Source organism: Carassius gibelio, chromosome B19, assembly GCF_023724105.1.
Source record: "Carassius gibelio isolate Cgi1373 ecotype wild population from Czech Republic chromosome B19, carGib1.2-hapl.c, whole genome shotgun sequence".
Classification (NCBI taxonomy): Eukaryota; Metazoa; Chordata; class Actinopteri; order Cypriniformes; family Cyprinidae; genus Carassius; species Carassius gibelio.
Window position 1 is genome coordinate 13,776,736 of NC_068414.1, and position 22,806 is coordinate 13,799,541.

The window sequence follows — 22,806 nt, forward strand, 5'->3', positions numbered from 1 at the left end:
CCATGAATATTAAGGTCTGTTGGTGTACAGCAGACACTAATATAGTTATGGTTATAATTATCATAATAGTTGTGAACGGACTGTAGGGTTCTGCTGCTCTAGAATATCAGCTGACACGATCAGCCCTTCATGCCCTTCACACAGAGCGTAGTGCGTAAATCTGTGGTGAAATGAGATTAAAACCACAATGTACTGGGCTGTCACAAAACAATATCCTTGTCTGCGACTGCCTGAACCCATCCAGTGTGATCTGGCTTGACCAGAGAGGCTTGAGAAAGTTCATAATATGCTCTTGGATTGTGACCCATTAGGGGCAGGGCTGCTGGCGAGGCTGTGAGATTATAATAGAGCAAATCTCAGTGCAAAATTTTGCTTATTAAGAAACTACAGCCTATTTTAGGACCATCAAGATGTCTGTTGCATTATAAAATTATTTTCATTATAATTAAGCACAATCCCATTCTTATTCACATGATTTAAATTATATTTAAATTGTTAAGCTTTTACACTTTATGGTAGTACTAGGGTTATTATAGTTTACTAAAACTAAAACAATAAAAAGGACATTTCTAAATGTATAAAATAAAATTAAAATACATATTTATATAAATTTACAACACAATTTATAAATATTCCTAAAATGAATTAATACAATATATAATATTTAAAATATTTAAATATTTTGTTAGTTATCACAGTTCTCATTTTTATTTACTAAGTACTAAAATAATGAAAATTAAATAAACTAAAACTAAAAACGAACAAAAACAAAACAAATTTAATTACTTCCCTTAAAATGTTTTAAGGAAATATAATCTATAACAAATTAAATATAATCTAATTCAAAATATTAACAAAAACTATAATAGTTCATAAATTATATATTCAATAATTGTTATAGTATTTGTTGTGCTGCCCTTATTTAACCCTGGTTTTATAATAATAAAACTAAAAACTACCACATTTACATTCATATACTAAATTGCATGTGGTTGATTGATTGATACAACACATTATTTGAGATTCACCACTGAAAATACAGTAATGAAAATAAAAAAAATAATTTAAAAAGTGAAATGTCCAGTTGCATTACATGAGAATTGAGAATTATAGGGATAAATGTGCATAACTGTCATCAAAATAATGTATAAATTGCAAATAATCATGATGCCACTTAAAATAAGCTTTATTTTCTTTGTGCATTTTTATGCATTATCTATCTTATCGATTTTTGAGAGATGGACTTTTATGCACTATTCTGGTATCTTATGAATTCAAATATGTAAACATCATAAAGACAGCTGTAGCATGGACATTATGTGTTAAAGAGTGTGTTTGCATAATTGGCTACTGCAGCTCTTGTTGAACTGCCCAATCACTTATCTCTGTCTCTCACTCTCTGGGACGTCTGGTCCTGCTTCCGCTAGAGACGTGTGAAACATACAGATATGGTAAAAGTTTCAGCTTTAATGTGTGTGTATTTGATTGTGGAGGGGAGCTCAGACTGCAGTGCTGCAGTGTGTGTTCAAATCCCTCTCTCACTGTATCACATCTGAGAACATAGAATGTAGGTCAGACACCTCACACACAGACTGTTCTGGTCACTGAATTCACTCCGACGCTGACAGAAGTTTGTGAATGACCCTGTTAAACCATCTGACATGGCTGGTCACATGGAGCATTAGTGCTGTCATCTAATAAGAGAGACCAGTTTGTAGTTGTAGAAATATGTAAAATCCATAATCTAAAGACGAGGAACACGCAACGGAGAGTCAGGAGACAGCGAGTCTGCAGCAGACAGATGCATTGACCCACATTGCACAGTTACATAAAACAAAAACAAAACCCAGACAATGACAGATCCCAAGACATGTCTGCTTTGTTTTTGAGGCTTCATTTCACACTCTTAAGAATAAATCTATTCTATTATCTGATGTTCCACGAAGAACTTTTAACATCCATAGAACCGTTCTATTGTATAAAAGGTTCTTTTTTAGTAGAAGAGGGTTCTTTAGATCTTTAAAAATGTTCTTCACAATGAGAAATGGTTCATTTAAAGTAATGGTTTGTCCAAAAACGAAAATTTGCTGAAAACGTAAATGAGTTTTTGTCTTAATGGGAACACATTTGGAGAAATGTAGCATTACACATCATTTGCTCACCAATGGATGCTCTGCAGTGAATGGGTGCCGTCAGAATAGGGCTGGGCGATATGGAGCAAAAAATATATCTCGATATATTTTGCAATATCTCGATATGCGATATATATCTCGATATCTTTACAGGAAATATAACCCCCCTAAAACTACTGCAAAAACAAATATGCCAAATATTACATGTTTAGGGCCCTATGAAACGTCTATTTTTTTCTTCACCGTATGCTTTATTGTTACCTATTCTGTGTATTTACATTTTTCTGGTTGTCAAATGAAGGCATAAAACATTTATTTAATTTATGTTTTAATTATTTAAAATTAAGCAAACTTTATTTTTTGGTAAACAAAGGGGATTTACTATTAAAAATAAAACATGGAAGAAATGTTGTGTGATTATTCCTTAAAAAAATATGTTTATTTCATTTTAATAATAGTATTAGTGAGCTATGTACATTCTGCTGAACAATAGTAAAATATTTCTGCCAAATACTTTTATTTTGACGGGTTTACCTTTACAGTTCTGTGTATGTGATACTACAGTCTATGATGTGATATGAGCTAGTTTTACTCAAATCAAATCTCTCGGTGCAGTTCTGGAGATGTTCCTCGTGTGTTCACATCTTTATCAGTGATAGGAAAGACGCTGAAATCAGCGCGAGCATCACGCGCTTCCGTGTGTTTAATGAATGAAGACGCGCTTCTGCGCCATTCGTTAACACAGACACGCAGAACATGCAGGATTCCTATTTAAATAGACTTTTCCGGGTTAATATTTGCAGATATTAGTCTATATCGCGATTTGATTTAAGTGCATGACCTACTTTTGATAATTCATTCAAAATTTAACCAATTCCTTGACATTCCGCGTTAAACTGTAAATACCGTTTTTATGACTGGATTCCGTCCGCGTTTTCTGCATCGCGGAAATCATTGGGCCCTACGTTAGACATCTGCCTTCTGTTCGTCCTACGCCTTAAAACCAAAGTATCTCCATATAATGGAGCCAGTTGTCCTTTTGTTTTTAGACTTTGTTTTTTAGACTAGTTCTATACACGCGAAGGGAGTGGGGACAAAAGCAAGGAGGCGGGGGCGAGCGAGCGGGGGCGAGCACAGCACAGAGAAGGCAAAGAAGCAAAGTGGCGGAATCAGAATTAAATATAAACAACATATCGATATATACGATATGTCAAAATCCATATCGTGTTTAAAAAATATCTCGATATATTTTAAATATCGAGATATCGCCCACCCCTACGTCAGAATGAGAGTTCAAACAGCTGATAAAAACATCACAATAATCCTCAAGTAATCCACACCACTCCAGTCCATCAAGTAACATCTTGTGAAGTGAAAAGCTGTGTTTTTATAAGAAACAAATCCAGTTTTAACCTAAAACTCCCATTTCTAGCCAAAATATGAGTCCATATCCATAATACTGCTTCCTTCGGTTAAGATGTCCATCCTCTGTTGTCCTCTCACATCAAAACCCATCCTCATATTTGTTTAAAACTGTTTTCACATGTAAGCTTTGCTTGGCCTGTGCATATTTCTATACTGATTCAGACAAAACAGGTGTTTTACTAGAGAAAACATTATTATTATAGACAGGTAATAGATAGCAACAGTTTGAAATCTGACATCTTAATTATGGATTTGTTTCTTAATTATGGATTTGTACAAAAACACAGTTTTTCACTTTATAAGATGTTTAATTGTTGAGTTGTGTGGTGTGGATTATTGTGATGTTTTTATCAGCTGTTTGGACTCTCATTCTGACGGCACCCATTCACTGCAGGGCATCCATTGGTGAGCAAATGATGTAATGCTAAATTTCTGATCCAATGCACAAACAATGCAATACATTTTAAGCAATTTTTTATTTTTGGGTAAACATTGCTTTGAGAACAGATCACTGAAAGGTTCTTTGGTAAACGAAAAATGGCTTTTATTTAGACCGCCTTTATTGGACCCTTTATTATTTTATAAGTGATATGCATGTTAAAGTTTGTGTGATTTGTGTGATATGCATGAAATACTTACTGAATCAAGTGGTATTCGTTTTTGCACTTTAAAGTGTTTTTTGGGCTCCATCCTGTAGATATGCTTATCGGTGATGAGCAGAGCTCTGTCCTTTGTGTTGTTGAACCAGTTGAGCTGGAGAAAAGAGCGATCAGAAGAGAGAAAAAAGCTGAAATTAGGCCAACTATCTTCCTCTGTCTGAGCTTGACTACAATTATAATTTACAATGATATTCAGGGCTTGTTGAAATTCACAAGCAACCTTTGCATCAGCACTGTTGGTATGTTAAGGTGCTGCTCCCCTATTGTACTGCATGTTCCTGCCTTTACAAATAGCTTGTGAAGTTGGGTTGGTGGTGTGTTGGGTTGAGTCTCGCTGAGAAGGGAAGATAAACTGGACCAATGGTAGCAGCATCTTTAGCTGCAGTGGTCTGATAGAGAGTGTGTGTTACAGTCTTTGCTCAAGGCAGTCAAACACTGAGCCCTCGGCTGTGCTTGTGATCTCCATGTTGGCTACGGTCAAAGGCAATCATAACATGAGTGAGAAAACGAGAAAGTGACTAAGACTTGGAGCTTGGTGAAAGAGGGTGTGTGTGTGTGTGAGGGAGAGAGAGAAAGAGAGAGAGAGAGAGAGAGAGAGAGAGAGACTATAAAGTAGTTTTGTCATGTTTATCCTACATATTAAATGTATGTTACTTTTTTTTGATTCACTCCTCATAATATAATCTTATTTTATTTTGCATTTCTATTAATGTTTTTCTGTCAATAGTACTTATTTCCTTCATTCGTCCTCTTATTTTACTTCTTTTATTATTGTTTGCTCACTCCTTCACATTGTTATCTTATTTGATAATACAGGCCTAGTCCGCGTGTCATCACGTCCGGCTACGATTAGAAGTGTAATGGAAATTCTCCCTGCTTTATAGTCAATGGACAGAAGCCAATTTTGTGAAGAAAATGAAACTAATTTAGTATAGTTGAAAATTGACGCAATAAATGTCAATGTTAAAGCGTATTTATAACGATTCTATGCCATGTATCGAGTCCTCCTTCATGTTAATGTGTAACACTAGTCTATCCGAGCGACGCGCCCGTCAGCGCAGACAGTCAGATAATTGAAGAGTACACAGCTCAAACAACTGCCAGAGGAATACTCGGACTGATTTAATTGTATTTGTAAAACTATTTTGTTTATTTTTGCATTGTATTTATTGCAATTAACCTCCCGTTCTTTTTCACAGTATAATGACGTTCAATCGTTGCACGCGATCGTAGAGAATATAACTCGCTTAAGATAATCAAACTTATTTTTAATTATCGTCTATGGGCTGGAAATATTTCTATATTTTAACAACTTCAATTAACCCTTTAGTCATAATTCATGTTTTAAGCTTTGGCTAATTCTAATGCTTATTCAAAGAATGAGCTGGGATTGGTGCTGTGGATAAGACCCGGGTTCGAATCCACTGTGAGGCACCAATGTGTCCCTGAGCAAGACACTTAACCCCTAGTTGCTTCAGAGGCGTGCGACCTCTGACATATATAGCAATTGTAAGTCGCTTTGGATAAAAGCGTCAACTAAATGAAATATACAAATTCAGTATAGCTCACACGAAAATACGCTTCAGGATATCGTGCCAACATATTCCTTTGTTTCATAATACTCAATTAATTGTTGTAAAGTGAGATCTGTGTATTTAGAATTTTGAATTCTACACACATAATCCACAACATCGCAGTGCTATGGGCACAGCCATTGATAAAGGCTGCAGCGAAAGTCACTATTTTAATCTTACGCTTTTTAAAATGCACACCTATTGCTTGTTTCCTCCATTTGCACTATTGTTATTTTGTTTCATTTGCTAATATCGCTTGATTGTTTCATTCACACTACTAATCATTTATTTTATTTTATTTTAAAACACTTCTTCAATAGTCTAATCTCACAGTATAATTTTACTTTATTTGTTAACATTGTTTGTTAACTCAATCCCACTATTATTTTATTTTATTTGATAATATTGCTTCTTTATTCCATTTGCACTATTGGTATTTGTTTTATTTGATGATATTGCCTGATTATATAATTCACACTATTACACATTTTTAATAGATTTTCTTTTTTTATTATTTAATTCAATTTATAAAATTGCTTGTATAATCTCACAGTTGGAATTACTAGCTATCACACTATTGTTATTTTATTTTAGTTGAAAATATTGCTTATTTACTCAATTTGCACAATTGTTATTTTATTTTATGCAATAATATTGCTTGTTTACTCCACTTGCACTATTGTTATTTTGTCAATATTACTTATTTACTTTGCTCAGTTATTTTAGATTATTTTACTTTATTTCTGTTTGCTTTTTACAGTTTATTCCTTTTTCGCCATTGTTATTGTACATTATTTCTTAGTTCAGCTATACCCTGCAAATGTTTTAGCAATACAAATGCACAGTTTTTGTCATTTAGTAACAGTGAAATTGAAATGTAAAAAGCCTACCATCCTGACAGAGCATGAAAAGAGGACCTGGCTGTACTGGTCTTTGTTCTTCAGCTCTTTAGTGATGCGCACAAAGTTGCTGCTCGTCAGAGGAGAGTCTTTTGCCTGCAGTGGAGAGACACATTACTGGATTTATGACACTAAATTCTGAGAAGCTTAGTCACACAAACAACAAGCACACTTATGCCTCCATGGCTTCCTTGATATCAATTCAAATCAATGCATGACGGATTTAAAAACCCTGTCATCATCGTCACCAGCCCACTCCACTAATGCGTCAAACAGTCACAACACCTTATCTGCAACAACAGATTCTCAACAGCGCTTCATAAATAAGCTTTTGACTCATTTAGATGATCTGAAAACTTCAAAGGTCTGTGAAAGCTCATCTGTTATTGCCGAAACTGCAATGACAGGAACAAGCAATCATGCATTTTGTGAGCTCTAAAAGCATGTGTTGTAAAATACAGAAGTCCCAATAAATGTTGCTGAGAAAAAATCCTACAGAATTCTTATAAAGAAAAGAAAAGTCTTCTTCGAATGCTGTGTAGAGCACATGGACTTGCTCTTCCTTTTCACAACACTGGAGTGAAAATTAATTTTGCTTTCAATTTTAGTTCAAGAGAGGTCCTCTTTTTTGCTCATCCTTGAAAATGACAAAGTAAAAAAGTAAAAAAAAAAAAAAAAAATTAGCTTTGTTAAGCTTTGGAACAACAAGAGCATGAGTAATTTTTTGGTTAACCCTTTGGTTATCCATATTCTCCAGACAGTCAACCAGTTTGGACATAATGGTGACTAAACAATAAAGTGGGACTTAATGATAATGGACTTAATGTTTTAATGCTCATAAGATGCTCATGCAGGCTTTTAGGGAAATACCCATGATAATTATATATACTACAGAGACATGCAGGGGAAAATAAAAACAACACATCATGGCCACAGATTAAGAATTTTTGCCCATGACTTAATTTATTCCCTATTTTATCTAAACTGTGGTCACATTGTACTAAGATGTTCCTCATTGCCACGACTTTTCAAATTAACGTGACCACATTTTAACTGAAACAAGCAAATTAAACATGACCATAAATTACTGAAACGTGGGAATTCATCTTTTTCTTGGCCATATCATTATTATTATTTTATTTTTGTATTCATGTTACATAAAACAAGAAACATATTAAACATGACTGGTTTCCCACAGATAAAAGGCTTGTGAATGTAAAAAGTAATTGTATAATACATCAGCAAAATCTACCGTATTTTCCGCACTGATTTATAAAGCACACCTTCAATGAATGGCCTATTTTAGAACTGTTTTCATATATAGGGCGCACCGGATTATAAAGCGCATAGAAAAGAAGATACTGCAGTCAAACGTTTGACTTGGTTTGCATTATGAATCCACTAAATGGAGCTGTGCTAAAGGGAATGTCAACATTTTGACATTGTCGTTTTTTGATATGGCTTGGTATATACAATACGGTACTTTACAAATTACATGAATTTACATTATACATTCATTTCGTTCAATGGGAGCAAACCGATTTTGTTCATATTTGAATAAGCATGAACATGATTTAAGATCAGAATATACATGAACATGAATTTAGATTGGAATATAGCACATTTTTTTATCATGCTTTTCATAATTTTTGGAACTTGAAAGCTCACTTTTGATAAATGGAAAACAGCAGCAAGAACATTCTTCTAAACATCTTTTGTGTTCCGCAAAAGAAAAAGAAAGTCATATGATTTGATATGCTGGTATATCATTTTGGGTGAACTGTTTCTTTAAGGCCGCCAAACACTCCTGGATATACCACTGGGCTTAAAGCTTTATTAAACTGCAAACTTTAAAGGGGTGGTTGATTGCGGTTTCACTTTTTTAACGTTAGTTAGTCTTTAATGTTGCTGTTTGAGCATAAACAATATCTGCAAAGTTGCAGAGCTGAAAGTTCAATGAAAACAGAGATATAGTCTTTCACATTTCTGCCAGTTTAATGCCTACAAAAACGGCTGGTAAGTGACTACAACGAGCTTCTTCCCGGGTCCTTTACGTCACAAACCCAGATAAACCCCGCCCCTAGAAAAAAAAGGGGGCGAGGCCATGTTGTGCTGCTTTAGAGAGGAGGAAGAGAAAACTAGGAGTGCACGTAAAAATGTGTTCATATACGAATCGCGATTCTGTTTTCTAATGATTCTAATGAATTCACAAGTTTCAAAACCAATGTTCTAAAGCAGCGCTTCTTAATCCTGTTCCTCACATCACCCTGTTCTGCATCTCTCTCTCTCTCGCTCTCTCTCTCTCTCACACTCAGATCGTCAGATCAGCTCCAACAAACTGTTCCATTTATACACTTATTTTCACAAAGCTATGAGAAGCATTATATATGGATGCTCTTCCGGTTTCTGTGCTTTATTAAAGCTTTAATCAGAATAAAACGGTATAGTAAAAGCCAACAGAAGCAGTAGCACTTACAAACAACAGCGTATCTAAAAGTATGAGACAACAACAAACAAACATACCATTGAGAGCCAAGCTTGCACAGGTTCTGTGTGATCCTCTTCATTAATATTCTCTGCGTCTCAATCAGGCTCAAATTGATAAGCAATATAAAGGAAATGATTGTTTACAATACAACCAGAGCACATTCTGAACTTGAGGGGCGGGATTTTTAGACACGCTCGAGGTGGTTTAGCGAATCATATCAATCTGAGCCAGCTGACCAATCTTAGCCCATCGCGTATTTCTGAGGGAGGGCCTTCATACTAATAGGAAATAATTGAGGCGTCTGTCAGAGAAGGGACAGATTGGTGTGGAATAAAGGTAAATTATGTGAAAAATTATGTTTTTTTTTTTTGTTTTTTTTTAAACGAAGCATGTAGCATGAAAAAAGCACCCCATAAAAACGATCAAGCCTAGGAAAAACAACAACAGTCAACCACCCCTTTAATACGCCTAATCAATGTAAAATCCTGCATACTACGTATGAAAACTCACATTGGCCAAGTAGTCTCTCTCCCAGGCACGGCTATAGCCCCAGTCCACTCTCTCCCCGCTCAGAGCTGACAGAGCAGCTGCTTTTGCCCTCACCTCCCCCATGTCAGACGGGGGGATGTTTTTAATCAGCTGCCGGGCCCACCATCTAAGAGAGAGGCAGTGAAAGTATGAGAAGAAGGCCAAACGATTAACGATTAATAAAAACAATTAAAATCATGGAGTCGTGGTAATACCGGCGGTGAAGGTGTTGTGTGATTCTGTGGAACTGCACCAGGGCTGCAGGCGGTGTCGGCCACTCCACACTCTTCCCGTAGTCGGCCATGTTTCGAACGTTGGCAAACCGTCTCTCCACTTCCCAGAAGTGAGCCTTCACCTTATAGCACTTATAATATGCCATTATGGTAAATATAGCCTTTATTTTCCTACATCGCATACGTGCTAATGCACCTCTCCAAACCTGCAGAAAAAAAATCATCATTTGAAAATACTGTAATTTAAAGGTCAACATATGAGGTCAGCGTCACGCATGTGCCTGTGAGTCTCATGAAAATCAAACTTTGTTAACAGGAGCAAAGCAAGCAAAGTTTCCTTACTTTAGGAAAGGAAAACCAGTCTCTTCTTCGCTTATATCGAAATCCTCCAATATTCTTCTTTAAAAATCCTCGTTTTGTACGTCTAATTAGTGACCACTGTTTTGTTTTGATCTCTCTGCTGTGTTTCCGTGTGCGTGCACAGCGCTGACCTCACACGTCATCCTCCAGGAACCACTTAATTTACAACTGTGAGTGCAAGCTAGATTAAAGTGATTATTAGGTTTTGAATATGGATATTTATCTTATAAAAATACATTCACGATTCACTACAGGAGTCCTGTTAATGGATGAGCTTTTTATTAAACTTCTCATGGACCGATGGAGTGCACCACACGCTGAGTTGCAAATGGCTTGAAAGATCAAAGACAACTGAAGTCGTCTGAAAGAAGTAAGTCATATACACCTAGGAGGACTTCAGGGCGAGTAATTTATGGCTTAATTTTCATTTTTGGCTGAACTAAGTATATGAGTGAGTGAATGATCAAATGAGTGAATTATCAACTGCTTCAATGAATTAATCAGTGAATGAACGATCAAATGATTCAGTAAATAAATGAGTTAAGTGAGTTAATACATTTGTAAATGACTGATAGAATGATTTCCTTAACAAAATAATTGAGAGATCAAATGATTCGATAAATAAATTACTCCGTGAATGATCAAATGATACAGTTAATAAATGAGTGAGTAAGTGAATTAATGATTGAATTATTCTATGAATAAATGAGTGAATGACCAAATAATTGAGTGAAAAAATAAGTGAGTGAGTAATTAAATAATTAAGTGAATTTGTGAGTGAATGATAAAATGATTTGGTGAACAAACGAGTGAATGATCAAATGTCAGTGAATGAATGATCAAATGATTCAGTAAATAAATGTGTGAGCAAGTGAAAGATCAAATGATTCAGTGATTATGGAGTGAATTACAAAATGATTCAGTAAATAAATGAGGGAGCGAATGAATGATTAGAAGATTCAGTGAATAATTGAATAGGTGAATGACCAAATGATTCAGTAAATAAATGTGTGAGCAAGTGAAAGATCAAATGCTTCAGTGAATAAATGAGTGAATGACCAAATGATTCAGTAAATAAATGAGGGAGCGAATGAATGATTAGAAGATTCAGTGAATAATTGAATAGGTGAATGACCAAATGATTCAGTAAATAAATGTGTGAGCAAGTGAAAGATCAAATGCTTCAGTGAATAAATGAGTGAATGACCAAATGATTCAGTAAATAAATGAGGGAGTGAATGAATGATTAGAAGATTCAGTGAATAATTTAGTGAGTGAATGACCAAATGATTCAGGGAATAAGCAATCTAATGATTCAGTGAATAAATAAGTGAAAGATTGAATGAATCAGTAAATAATCGCGCAATCTAGTGAGTGAATGATTAAAAGATTCAGTGAATAAGCCAGTGAGTGATAGAATGATTTACTGAGTGAATGATCAGATGATTCACTAAACAAATGACCGAGTTAGTGAATGATCAAACGATTTACTGAATAATTGAGTGTGTGAGTGTGTGTGAAGGGTTGAATAATTCAGTAATCAAATTAGTGAGTGATCACATGATTCATGAATGAATAAACTGTTGAGTGAGTGAATGATTGGGTGAATAAACGAGTCATCTGCTGTGCAGGACTGAGTTTCCCTAATGAGTTTTGACTAAAATGTCCTTTAGTTTAAGTCAGGCAGCATTAAGTGGGACAGAAGTGAAATCAGGGCAACTCGCAATGCAGATGAATAATTGAAGGCAACAAGAATAATTCACCAATCATGATCATTATCACAAACACTGTTATTAGAGTCACATACAGCCTACACACCGGATGAATGAGTGGGAAAACCTAGAAATAATGAGCAGATATATTTATATCCATATCCTTATGTATGAGCCAACTATAATTGTTCAAAGCAGATTTCAATCAACATGTACATCCTATACAAATAAATATTGATTTATAACATTCCTAAGTGCAAATAAACATTGCTTTATATATATATATATATATATATATATATATATATATATATATATATATATATATATATATATATATATATATATATATATACAGATATATTTATATCAGCTTTGAGTATGAATGGTTTCCCATAAACAAAACATATAGACGAGAATGTAGCTATAGATTTCTGCTCTGCAAGATCAAATGTGAGGTTGTAAAGACCGACTGAAGTGGAGGTGAAGAGGGAAGGGCTGTCTAGCTGACATGTCACCACGGAACACATAAAAAAAAAAAACCTAAAAAAAAAAACCTTAAGGAGTCAAGAATGATTAAGTGAGACAGCTACAAAGAGCAAGAAAATGAAATGAAAGAGGAGGAGGGGAGAGACAGGAAGAAGCAGAGGTACAGTCTCAAAAACAACAATAAACAATGTTGATAGAAAGAGACCTAAAGTGCCCCAGGAAACTGACAGATAGAGAGGGGGAAGTGAAAATAGAGTGACTGTCACCTTCTGTAAGAAGAGCACTAGAATGGGGATGAGTGCGGCTCTCTCTTGCTCCAGTGTAAAGAGTGTGCGAGGTGTTCTCACGAAGAGCTTGGTGTGGCCGTACGCTACATCGTCCTCAAAGCCGTGCTGGTTCACGATGGCCTCCACAGCCTCCTGGTCAGAGCTCATCAGGTGATTAGGCCAGGTGTATTCACAGGTCATCTTGTATCTGAGCATGAAGACAAAAGTCAGAATTTATTTCAGAACTTTATTTATATTTATTACATTATGCATTTGTCAGATGTTTCAGTGCAATATTATTAGAATGATTATTTTACAGAATATATTAATATTAATAAAAATAATATCTTAAAATAATTAAACTGATTTACAGATTATAAATAAAAAATTATCTCAGAAATTCCACAAACTGAATTTTTAGCAGTTTGTGAAATATTTTTTAAATTAGTTTTTACTCCTAATTAAAAATGTCTAATCAACTGTTACCAGACTAATCAGTTAACTAAAACTGAAACGTTTTTTGAAAACTTTTTTTGTTTTTTGTTTTTAAACAAAAAAAAAATGTTGTTTAATTTTTTGCCAAGGCAACATTTTGATTTGGTTTAACTTCATATACTACAGTAACTAAAAATAAAAACTATATAAACATAAAAAAAGTGTAAAAAAAAATACACAACTGTATTGTAAAATGAAAACTGAAATATTAAATTAAAAGCTTACTGAAAATATATCAAACTATAATAGTATCTCAGTGATACTAAAATACAAACATTTTGTTATTACAGCAGAAAAAACTGAAATATTATGAGGGCCTCTATATATTGTCTTGGACAGTGAAGACCCTTGGAATCAAAATGGTTGAGAACCACTGTTCTAAACTGTAACTTCTCACCTCTGCAGAAAGCGTGCATACGGCTGTCTGTAGGCAAATCCAGCTCGACGCACACGCACATTCTCCAGCAGTCCCAGGTACGCCACTTGGTGCTTGCACCGACCATCATCAAACTGCAGGGGGGACTTGACCTCATTTGGCTTTATACACCGCACATAGTATGGCTCCTGTATGAATTTTTTATTTTATATCATTTGCAGATACTGCCAAATAAAAGCATTTATCAAAGGCCTCATAGGGACACTAATAAACTGCAGCTGACCAAGAAGTTAGCTTAATAGCCGATAACAATGATTTAATGAAGACAGCATGAAATTATATGGTTATGGTTCAAAGCTGTCAGTTGTACAAATAATAAGAGAAAGCCAACTGCTGCAATAATCAAAAGTAGCATTATGTAAAAGCTAAACAATTTACAAAGAATTAAAGGGACTTTTTCTCCCTGACCTTTCTTGGAAACATAAAGCACACTTCATCAAGACTGCACCGTGTTACACTGATTAGGACAATTCCTAGAACTGTGAGTTTTCCACATGAATAGAGAGCTCACCGTTCCCCTTCTCTACTACACAACAACCTCCTCATGTCATTATCTCAACATTTTGCTCATCCTTCCATCCGTCCATCTGCCTGCCTGCCTGTTTGTCTATCTAACATCCATTTATCCATCTACAGTGTCTGTTTATTTATGTCTATTTATTTATCTATCCAACATCCATCAATCCATCTATCTGCTGTATCTGTCTATCTATCAATTAATCTATCTATCACCCATCCACCATCCATCCATAATGTCAAAAAAACAGTGACTGAACAGATTTTTAAGTGATTCAGAGGTATTGTTATAGTACAGTAGGTAACCTAAAATGTGTGTCATGTGATAACATCTAACTTAAATTGTTAAATTACTAAATCAAGCTGCCTGCATTAATCTGTCTGTCACTTTGAGTTATGTCGATGATGACATTAGGGGATTTCCTTGGGCGCCCCTTTCATCTCTGACTTTAAGAGTAGAAGCCAAATTAATTTTGGCTAGTGGATTTTGCATACCTGAGCCACTCCCCGTGCATATGGGTATAGATAGGCGATTTAAATATGTATCCAGTGATTCCCCTGAGCACTTCAACTGAAAGAGCAGATTTCCTAAAACAGCAAATCATGAACAGTTTGCTTCTTTTTTTAAAGATGCCGTTCCGTCCATGTCCTCTTGATTGAGGTCGTTACCTATCTTTTGAGGATGGATACAATTGTTGTCTTCAATGTCTGGGCATCCAATATCCTGAAGCTGCATTCGTGGATCACTCATGTATCAAGTGTTGGAATATGAGCATGACATCATTACGTTTTGGCCTTTCTTTTCTGAAAAGAGAGGCACCCTCTGCTGCTACCCATCCTGATCTCTCTGATCCATCCTGATCTCTCCTGATGCACGAGGGTAGCACCAACCCAAGTTTGATGCAGGAGCTGCGCTCAGCGAGTGACGAAAGTCACGACACAGTCCTTCAAGAAGGCGGTGTCCACTCTGGTGGTCCAAGAGCGCCATCAGAATGAGTCAGAAGACGATGCCTTCTGTACCATCCAGCTTTCCTCCCCTCTGCTGCACCTACTGTTGCTTCTTCCTATGTGCTGAGACAAATGTCTGGCACACACTGTGGAGCTGAGAGTTGGGCGATGCCAAACACCTTTGCAAGATTTTACAGTATCCGCACTGAGCCAGTTTCTTCCAATGTGTTGGGTAACAGGTACTTGGTGGGAAGAGCTGGCCAGTTTCATCCCATTCCCCCTCACCCGGGGATGCAAGTGCCTTTTTCCTCCTCCATTAAGTTCCCCTGACAGTGAACCCTGATTGAGTATCCTCCAGCACCCCCGGCAGATAAACTGGGTGGAGCAGTCTTACGCAAGGCCCAGTATCAGTTTTAACTTGCCCTGTACTGGGCTAGGTGTACATATGGCTTGATTCCCTTATGATCCCAAATGTGTATTCTTACATAGTAAGGTCCCTCTCTCGGTGAACATGAAAGACTTAAAGCAATCTTTCAGTGAAAGTCAAAATCCCTTCTATTAAGAAATTTCTGTGGTGAAAAGATCAGCGGCTTGGCTATCACCAGCAGCAGAATGCTCGCCTTTGGTCCCAGTGGGTACCAAGGTCAGCAAATTCGCGCTGGGGTGCCGGGAAGGTTATGACATTTGCATAGCATTTATAGACACGTGGCTGCTTGTCAACATTTGCAATGCCATAGGGTTGTGACGAGGTTCAGACTGTGGTGCTTTCCATGGATCCCTTATGTCATCATTGACATAACTCAAAGTGACTGACAGATAGGAGACGTCTCAGTTACGTACATAACCCTCATTCCCTAATGGAGGGAACGGAGACGTTATGTCCCCATGCCACAATCTCAAACCATCGCTGGTTGCCAGGGATAAGTTCTCGGTTCCTCAGCTTAAAACCTGGGCCCGTATTCACAAAACATCTTAGGGCTAAAAGTAGCTCCTAACTTGCCGATTTAGGAGAAAACCTTAAAAATATTGGGAGTTTCACTCCTAAATTTAGGACTCCTAAATTTTTGCTCTAAGAGTATTTCATTAGCTCCTAAATCTGGGAAAAGTTATGAGTAGTGAAGAGGACTCCTAAGTCACTGAGACCAAATCTGAACTATCTTAAAATGGTTGTTGTCAGCAATATACCTCGGGAGATGAGCATTTTAGAAACATTTGAAGATATGTTTGCATGTCTTACTATCAGTCATGATTATTCTGCTAATTAAAAGGCTGTTCATATGCATATTACCAAAATTGTATTAGTCGCTTAGTGGCAGAAAAAAAAAATCCACATGAAGTGGCGAAATCCCTTGACAAATCATTAACGGCTGTTCTGTATGGTAATATAGTACATTGCGCAGGACATCTATATATTCACCTAATGTTCATCGACCTCAAATATGGCTTATCATCTCGGATATGTATGTATTAGCAACTTTACATGCTAGATCAATCTAAAGTTAGCCTAGAAAAAAAGTGTGCATGTTTGTGCGGAGTGTGGAAGCTGAACAGTAGCACGCTTGGGCTACTGCAGGACAAATGGAGGTGCTGCTGCGATTATTTGCTCTTAAAATACATCATAATTTTTGGTCATACAGAAAAGAGTAATGAATCTTTTGTATCTGTAAAGACTCTACATTTTCATGTGCACTCAGAATAGCAATGAAATGTTGTGCTTTTGTAAAATAATTAAAGCTAATATGATGTGCTTTCTGCCGTCTTAGACTCTGTGAACTTGAGTGTTACTTTGAAACTCTGTGGATGCTTGCCTTATTACAGACATGAAAAATATATCTATAGAGAGTAATACTATATAAATAATTTAAATGAACCAATTCAAACAGAAAACAAATATTCTCACATTATGTAATCCATATGAAACATGCCTACAGGTGCTGCAGAGATGAGTCAGTGTTGCAGACATCATCTCTTAAACCCCAAACAGAAAGCACTGGTGTAACAATAAATTATGATGTTACAATAAATTAAAACGTTAATGGAGTGTACTTGCCGTTTTTGCCTAACAAATTCATAATTATTATACTTGCCTGTGCGCAGTGGCAAGCCATTTTTGTTTGGGCTTGAGTGCTTATTAGGCTATTTAGACAATTAAAGGCTCATTATAATTTATATGGGTTATTAATAAAAGTGCAACTAATAGTCGACTAATGCTTAAAATGAATGACTTCTAGTCAACCCAAAATATCTTTAGTCAAGGGCAGCACTAATGCATATTGACTTATTGTTTATGAGAAGCATACATATAAGAGGCTGACAATTAGCTGAATTTATAGCCTACTTGTTTAATTAGAAACACTTTGCATTTTAAAATCTTTATTTGAATGAGGCGATTAACATTTTTATTTTAAAACCTTTATTTTAATATGGCAACATAATATTGCGCTCTACAATATTTCTATGAATAAATCGCTAATAGAGATTATCAGCCAATCACTGTGTGCATAGTTAGAAAACATGCTGACATCATCCATAGCAATGAGGTCAACCCCGCCCTTACACTTAGCTTAAGACTTCTGCCTATTCCATAGTAAAAGTTTTTCTCAGCAGCTTTGTGAATAGGTTTTAAGAAAAAAAACTCTTAGCTAAAAACTTTTACTGCTATTTAGGAAAACTCTTAGTGGTAAGATAAAATGTTTTGTGAATATGTGTCCTGATGAGTGGATGGACCTGTCGCCTATTTATACCTTTATGCACCTGTGGCTCAGGTATGCATAAACCATTAGCCAAAATTCATTGGCATTTTCTCTTAAAGTCAGGGATGATTTGGGCTCCCAAGTAAATCCACTAATGTCATCATTGACATAACGTCTCTGTTCCCTCCATCAGAGAACGAGGGTTACATATGTAACCAAGATTTAAATTAAAATATAAATAAAAAATAATTCAAAATTAACATCATTAATGTTATTTATGTTTTCTTTGCCCACAAAAAGTATTCTCGTAGCGTTGTGCTGTGGAATTGTGGAGGGAGAAGTCTATGGAGGGTCCATCAAAAATATCTTAATTTGTGATCCGAAGTAAAAAGAATTTTGATGTTCATATCAGGTAGAAGCTCTTTGAAGTAACAACCGCACATATTATTATTATAATTTTTTTTTACAGTTTAGAGAGCATGTGAAGTCAGGATGGATGGGGTGAGCGGTCAGATGAGGTACAGGTGTCCCCACAGGACCAGAGGGAGGGAAGCCAGTCCTTTACTATGACCTAAAAAAGCAGAATCTGCCCTGGATGTAGCCCCACTTTTCCACACAAACACACGTGTGCACACACACACGTGCAGCCCGGCAGACACAGAAACTATCCTGGATGCATTGGGTCAGCCTAAAATAACAGCACCAAATGTCACAGATTCTTTAATAGGACAGGAGCGGAGAGGAGAGCCACCCATGACTCCACACTAAAGCAGGATTCAGCAGGTGTTCCTCTACTGTTAACTGCTTTATCAAATACAGACAGTCTCCATTAGAGAGATTACATTTTTCAGCACCTCTACATAAGAGATTATCTGAGCTATTCTGAAAGACCCGTATTTCATCTTTTCACAGTAAACAGCATTAAAGGGATAATTGTGTAGATTAAGCCCAGATTAAATTCATGCTTAATTCTACAGAAAACATTCCCTTGCAGACATAAAGTATGTTGCACGATGGCCCCATCACACCAATTTGTAAGAATTAAAAATTTTGAACATAATGGGCTCAGCAGACTTTTTTATATAAACGAACAAAAATCATAAGATAATGATGTGCATGAAAAATAATTGATTACGTTAAAATAATATGAATCAACACTGATTGTTTAAAAGTTGTTGTAATATTGGCTCAGAAAGTGAAATTTGTTTGAAGAAAAGCTCAAGGAACATTTGTGTGCAGATGCCATCTGGTTCGACATTTTATTTAATGAAATGACATTTATACATATTGAAGTGTGGCTTAAGTGTACAAATGTTTGACATTTGAAGTAGTTATTTCTTACCTTACAGGCCAGTTTGTCCACTAGAGCTATAATAGAGTTTTTGAAGAGCGTAGCTGCAGTTAGAGGTCGTTTGGTCACCTCTGTAATACTCATTTTCCCATCAGGCCACATTTCTTTGAGGACGTGGTCAGAACTACAACAAAAGTTTAGAAAAGAGAGTGATAAACACTTGACAAAAATATTCAGTGGAAAAAGCAGCAAGAACATGGAAGTGAAAAAAAACACAACAGAAATATAAAGAAGAATATTCAAAAAATGTCCTCGAACATACAAAGTCTTAATGCATTATTTTTAAAGGAACAGCTCAACACAAAATAAAACATTATCATTATTATGAGTGATCAAGGGTGTCATCATTAATTAATACACTTTCATGTCATTACAAATTAACTGTGATCAGTTACAAAACATGAAAATCAATGGTGTCCAACATCATTGATGTCAGAAGTCTGAATAGATATGACAACTACTGTACGGCCATTGGCAAGATTTTCAAAATACAAAATATTGTATGGTGAATTTTTGTCCACAAAAAAAGCCATAGAGGTTTTAAAAGACCTAAGGGTGAAAATATTTTTTTTGGATTACATTAGATTTGATTATTTCAATGAAAGGAATGTCGAAGTCTCCAAACTACTACCTGTTGTACATCAGTCGCTTGAAATCCTGGAAAAGCGGGTCCTTGTTCTTATCAAGAAAGCCCTCAACTGAGTACCTGAGAGGAAAGCGAAAGGAGAAATCAATCCAAGGTTTGACATAAAAGAGGAAATTACATTAATTGACTGACTCAGTGGTTACAGCACTCAGCGAACAGTCCTTCATACATGACTCACACACGTACAGATGTACAGATGACTCACATGACTTGCAGGTAAACCTACTGTACACTTGCACCATTATCTGAATGGCATGGCATGAACAAAATGTTTCAGATAGCTACTTCAGAAAGAAAGGTATTAAAAAAGATAATTAGACACATTCTGCTTTGCCATTTTTTCCATTTTCATAGACAGGAGAAAAGACAAGGACAGGAAATGATGTGGAGGGAAGGGCTGAGTGCGAACCGACTCCACTTTTAACTGCTGAAATGCAATGAATGCAAAAGCACTGGCGGTACCATGGTGCAATGATGGCATCAGAGGGTAATACAATGCCTGAATCAGAGAGTGGTGGCCAAAATTGTTAGAACACCTGACAGATAATTCATGAAACATGCCGAAATTCATGAAACATGCCGATTAAGTGAGTCATACTGTTTTTTTTTTTTATCTACTTTTAACTTAAAGATTTGGTATTTTTGGTACTTTTGCAGTAATTACAGCACATTTCTCTAGCATAGTGTCAATATATTTCCTGAGAACTTAACTAATGACCAGTGTTGTGGGTAACAAATGGAGTACTCTAATTACTTTTTTCCTGAAATGTGTAACTTAACGCGTTAGTTTCGTGCGGAAGTAATCAGTAACTTCGTTATTTTTTCAAAAAAGTAATCCGTTATTTTAAGGAAAGGAAAATCCCGATGAATAGGTATGAATAGGTAACGCTGTATCATAACTGATTACTTTTAATTGATGGTAACGTTGTAACCTAACTAACTACTTTCCAAAGTAACTATACCCAACACTGCTAATGACTAATGTTAACTAATGTTATCCCATGCCTTTCTGCAACTCAAGACAAATGCTTTCCTTTGAATGTACAATTGATCTGTCCAGTTTATTTTCCAACTCAAACCCAAATTTGCTTGATGGGGACGAGGTCCGGACTTTGAGGGGGACAGTCCATCATTTGCAATGTTCCAGCAGATTCCTTCCATCACAGGTAGTTCTGGCATTAGTGTGTTTTGTGGTTACTGTAATGGCCAATTCAACAAAAACAACTGAAACCTCTTAAACATGCCAAGTGTTCAACAATTCTGGCCACCACTGTATACTGTTCAAAAGTTTGGGATTGGCAAGATTTTTTTTTTATGTTTTTGAATAATTATCTTATATTCACCAAGGCTGCATTTATCGGATACATTAAAATACATCAAAAACAGAAATACTGTGAATGCATATTACAATTTTAAATAACTGTTTTCTATTGGAATTTATTTGAAAATGTAATTTATTTCTGTGATTAAAGCTCAAAGTCTTCATTGTTGCATGATCCTTCAGAAATCATTCTTAAATTCTGATTTGCTGCTCAAGTAAGATATAAATGTATTTTTTTTTTTGTCTGTGATGCATCTGTTTTTTCACTATTCTTTGATTAATAGAAACTTCAAAAGAATGGCATTTATTTGAATTTTTTTTTTTTTTTTTTTACATTCTTAATGTCTTCAGTGACACTTTTGATGTATTAAAAAATAATTTATAAAATATTACTGAGTACTGACTCCAAGCTTTTGAATGGAAGTGTAAATAAACCGCAACAAACTTTGACAATGAATACCAAGAATACCATACCAACAATCCTAAATACGAGAAACTGTGCCAAGAACACAGAAACAACAAACAGCTATTCACTGTGATTTGTTGATTACGTAAAGTTTGAAATGCTTGAGAGGAAGTATTGCGTGTGCTGGCCAGGTATGAAATCAAAGCAGCCTTGAGCTCATACAGCCCTGTGGACCGGATTAACAAACGCAGATGTGCCACACCAACAGTCAGACCCACGCACACAGACACGTGTTCATTTAATCAAGAAGAAAACAACACTGCATAATACATGCTAGCGCACATTATTTGCTTACACATTTTCAAACACACGCACATTTGTTCACAGTCACAGTCAAACATGTGCACAGCCACATGGCTGTGGAACAGCGATATCACTGGGGTAAAAGCAGTTCTGAAAGGACAGATGCAGCCCCGTAGCCTTTCTGCTGGGGGAATTCCTAAAACAGGGTAATAGTGGGGGTAAAACAGCAAGTCTGAGGGTTTCTAATGGAGCATTCTGTGTGCATAACATACAAAGCAAACCGAAGAGAGAGAATTTTCAAAGTCACGGTGGTATAGAGGAAGTTAATTTGATAGCAGCTAAATATACTGGCTTACAAATGCATCTGCTTCATTTCAGTGTCTGTATGGTGAGGTATGATGATGCTTATTAAGGCGTGTGAAATGGTCATATGATAAATGTGAGATGACTTCGTAGAACAAATGATAAAAGAGAAGGAGGAAGTGGGTTTAGAATGGAATACTAGCTCACTAAAGGCTAAATACTGCTGAATTTATGTTATAGTTGAAATTACATTTTTAAATACACGGTATCTTGGTCTGAACAATTCATCCATGTATATATTTTTGTTCATCTAAGAACACGTTTGACTGCAACTCCCACATCTAAAAAACAAAAAAACAATCAATAAAAAAATGAAAATCTTCGTAATACTGTATGCAACATTGTTTTGACACGAGCTCATCATGTTGCATGTCAGTGGCATGCAGTTATGTTTGAATAAAACATTTTTTATTGTGCATCATTTCTTAAATAAGCAATAATATAGAGATTTTTTCAGATGCTACTTAGTTGGATATGTTCTTATTTCTACTTTCACCGCACACAGTTAAAATGCTTGCTTTTTCAATGTTCAGCATTTTAGTTCAACTGTGGCCAAATTATTT

At 35.9% G+C, this 22,806-nt stretch overlaps 1 protein-coding gene across 1 annotated transcript in view; it reads right to left on the reverse strand.

Moving 5' to 3' along the window:
• LOC127979118 (unconventional myosin-Ig) overlaps positions 1-22,806 on the reverse strand; it is a 54,364-nt gene that overhangs the window by 18,922 nt on the left and 12,636 nt on the right. The window contains exons 13-20 of the mRNA XM_052584290.1: positions 19,836-19,910; positions 19,196-19,328; positions 13,658-13,824; positions 12,766-12,973; positions 9,921-10,144; positions 9,688-9,832; positions 6,681-6,785; positions 4,197-4,310 (exon numbers count right to left, since the gene is read on the reverse strand). Coding sequence (XP_052440250.1) covers positions 4,197-4,310; positions 6,681-6,785; positions 9,688-9,832; positions 9,921-10,144; positions 12,766-12,973; positions 13,658-13,824; positions 19,196-19,328; positions 19,836-19,910 — 1,171 coding nt within the window. The remainder of the gene's footprint in view (positions 1-4,196; positions 4,311-6,680; positions 6,786-9,687; positions 9,833-9,920; positions 10,145-12,765; positions 12,974-13,657; positions 13,825-19,195; positions 19,329-19,835; positions 19,911-22,806) is intronic.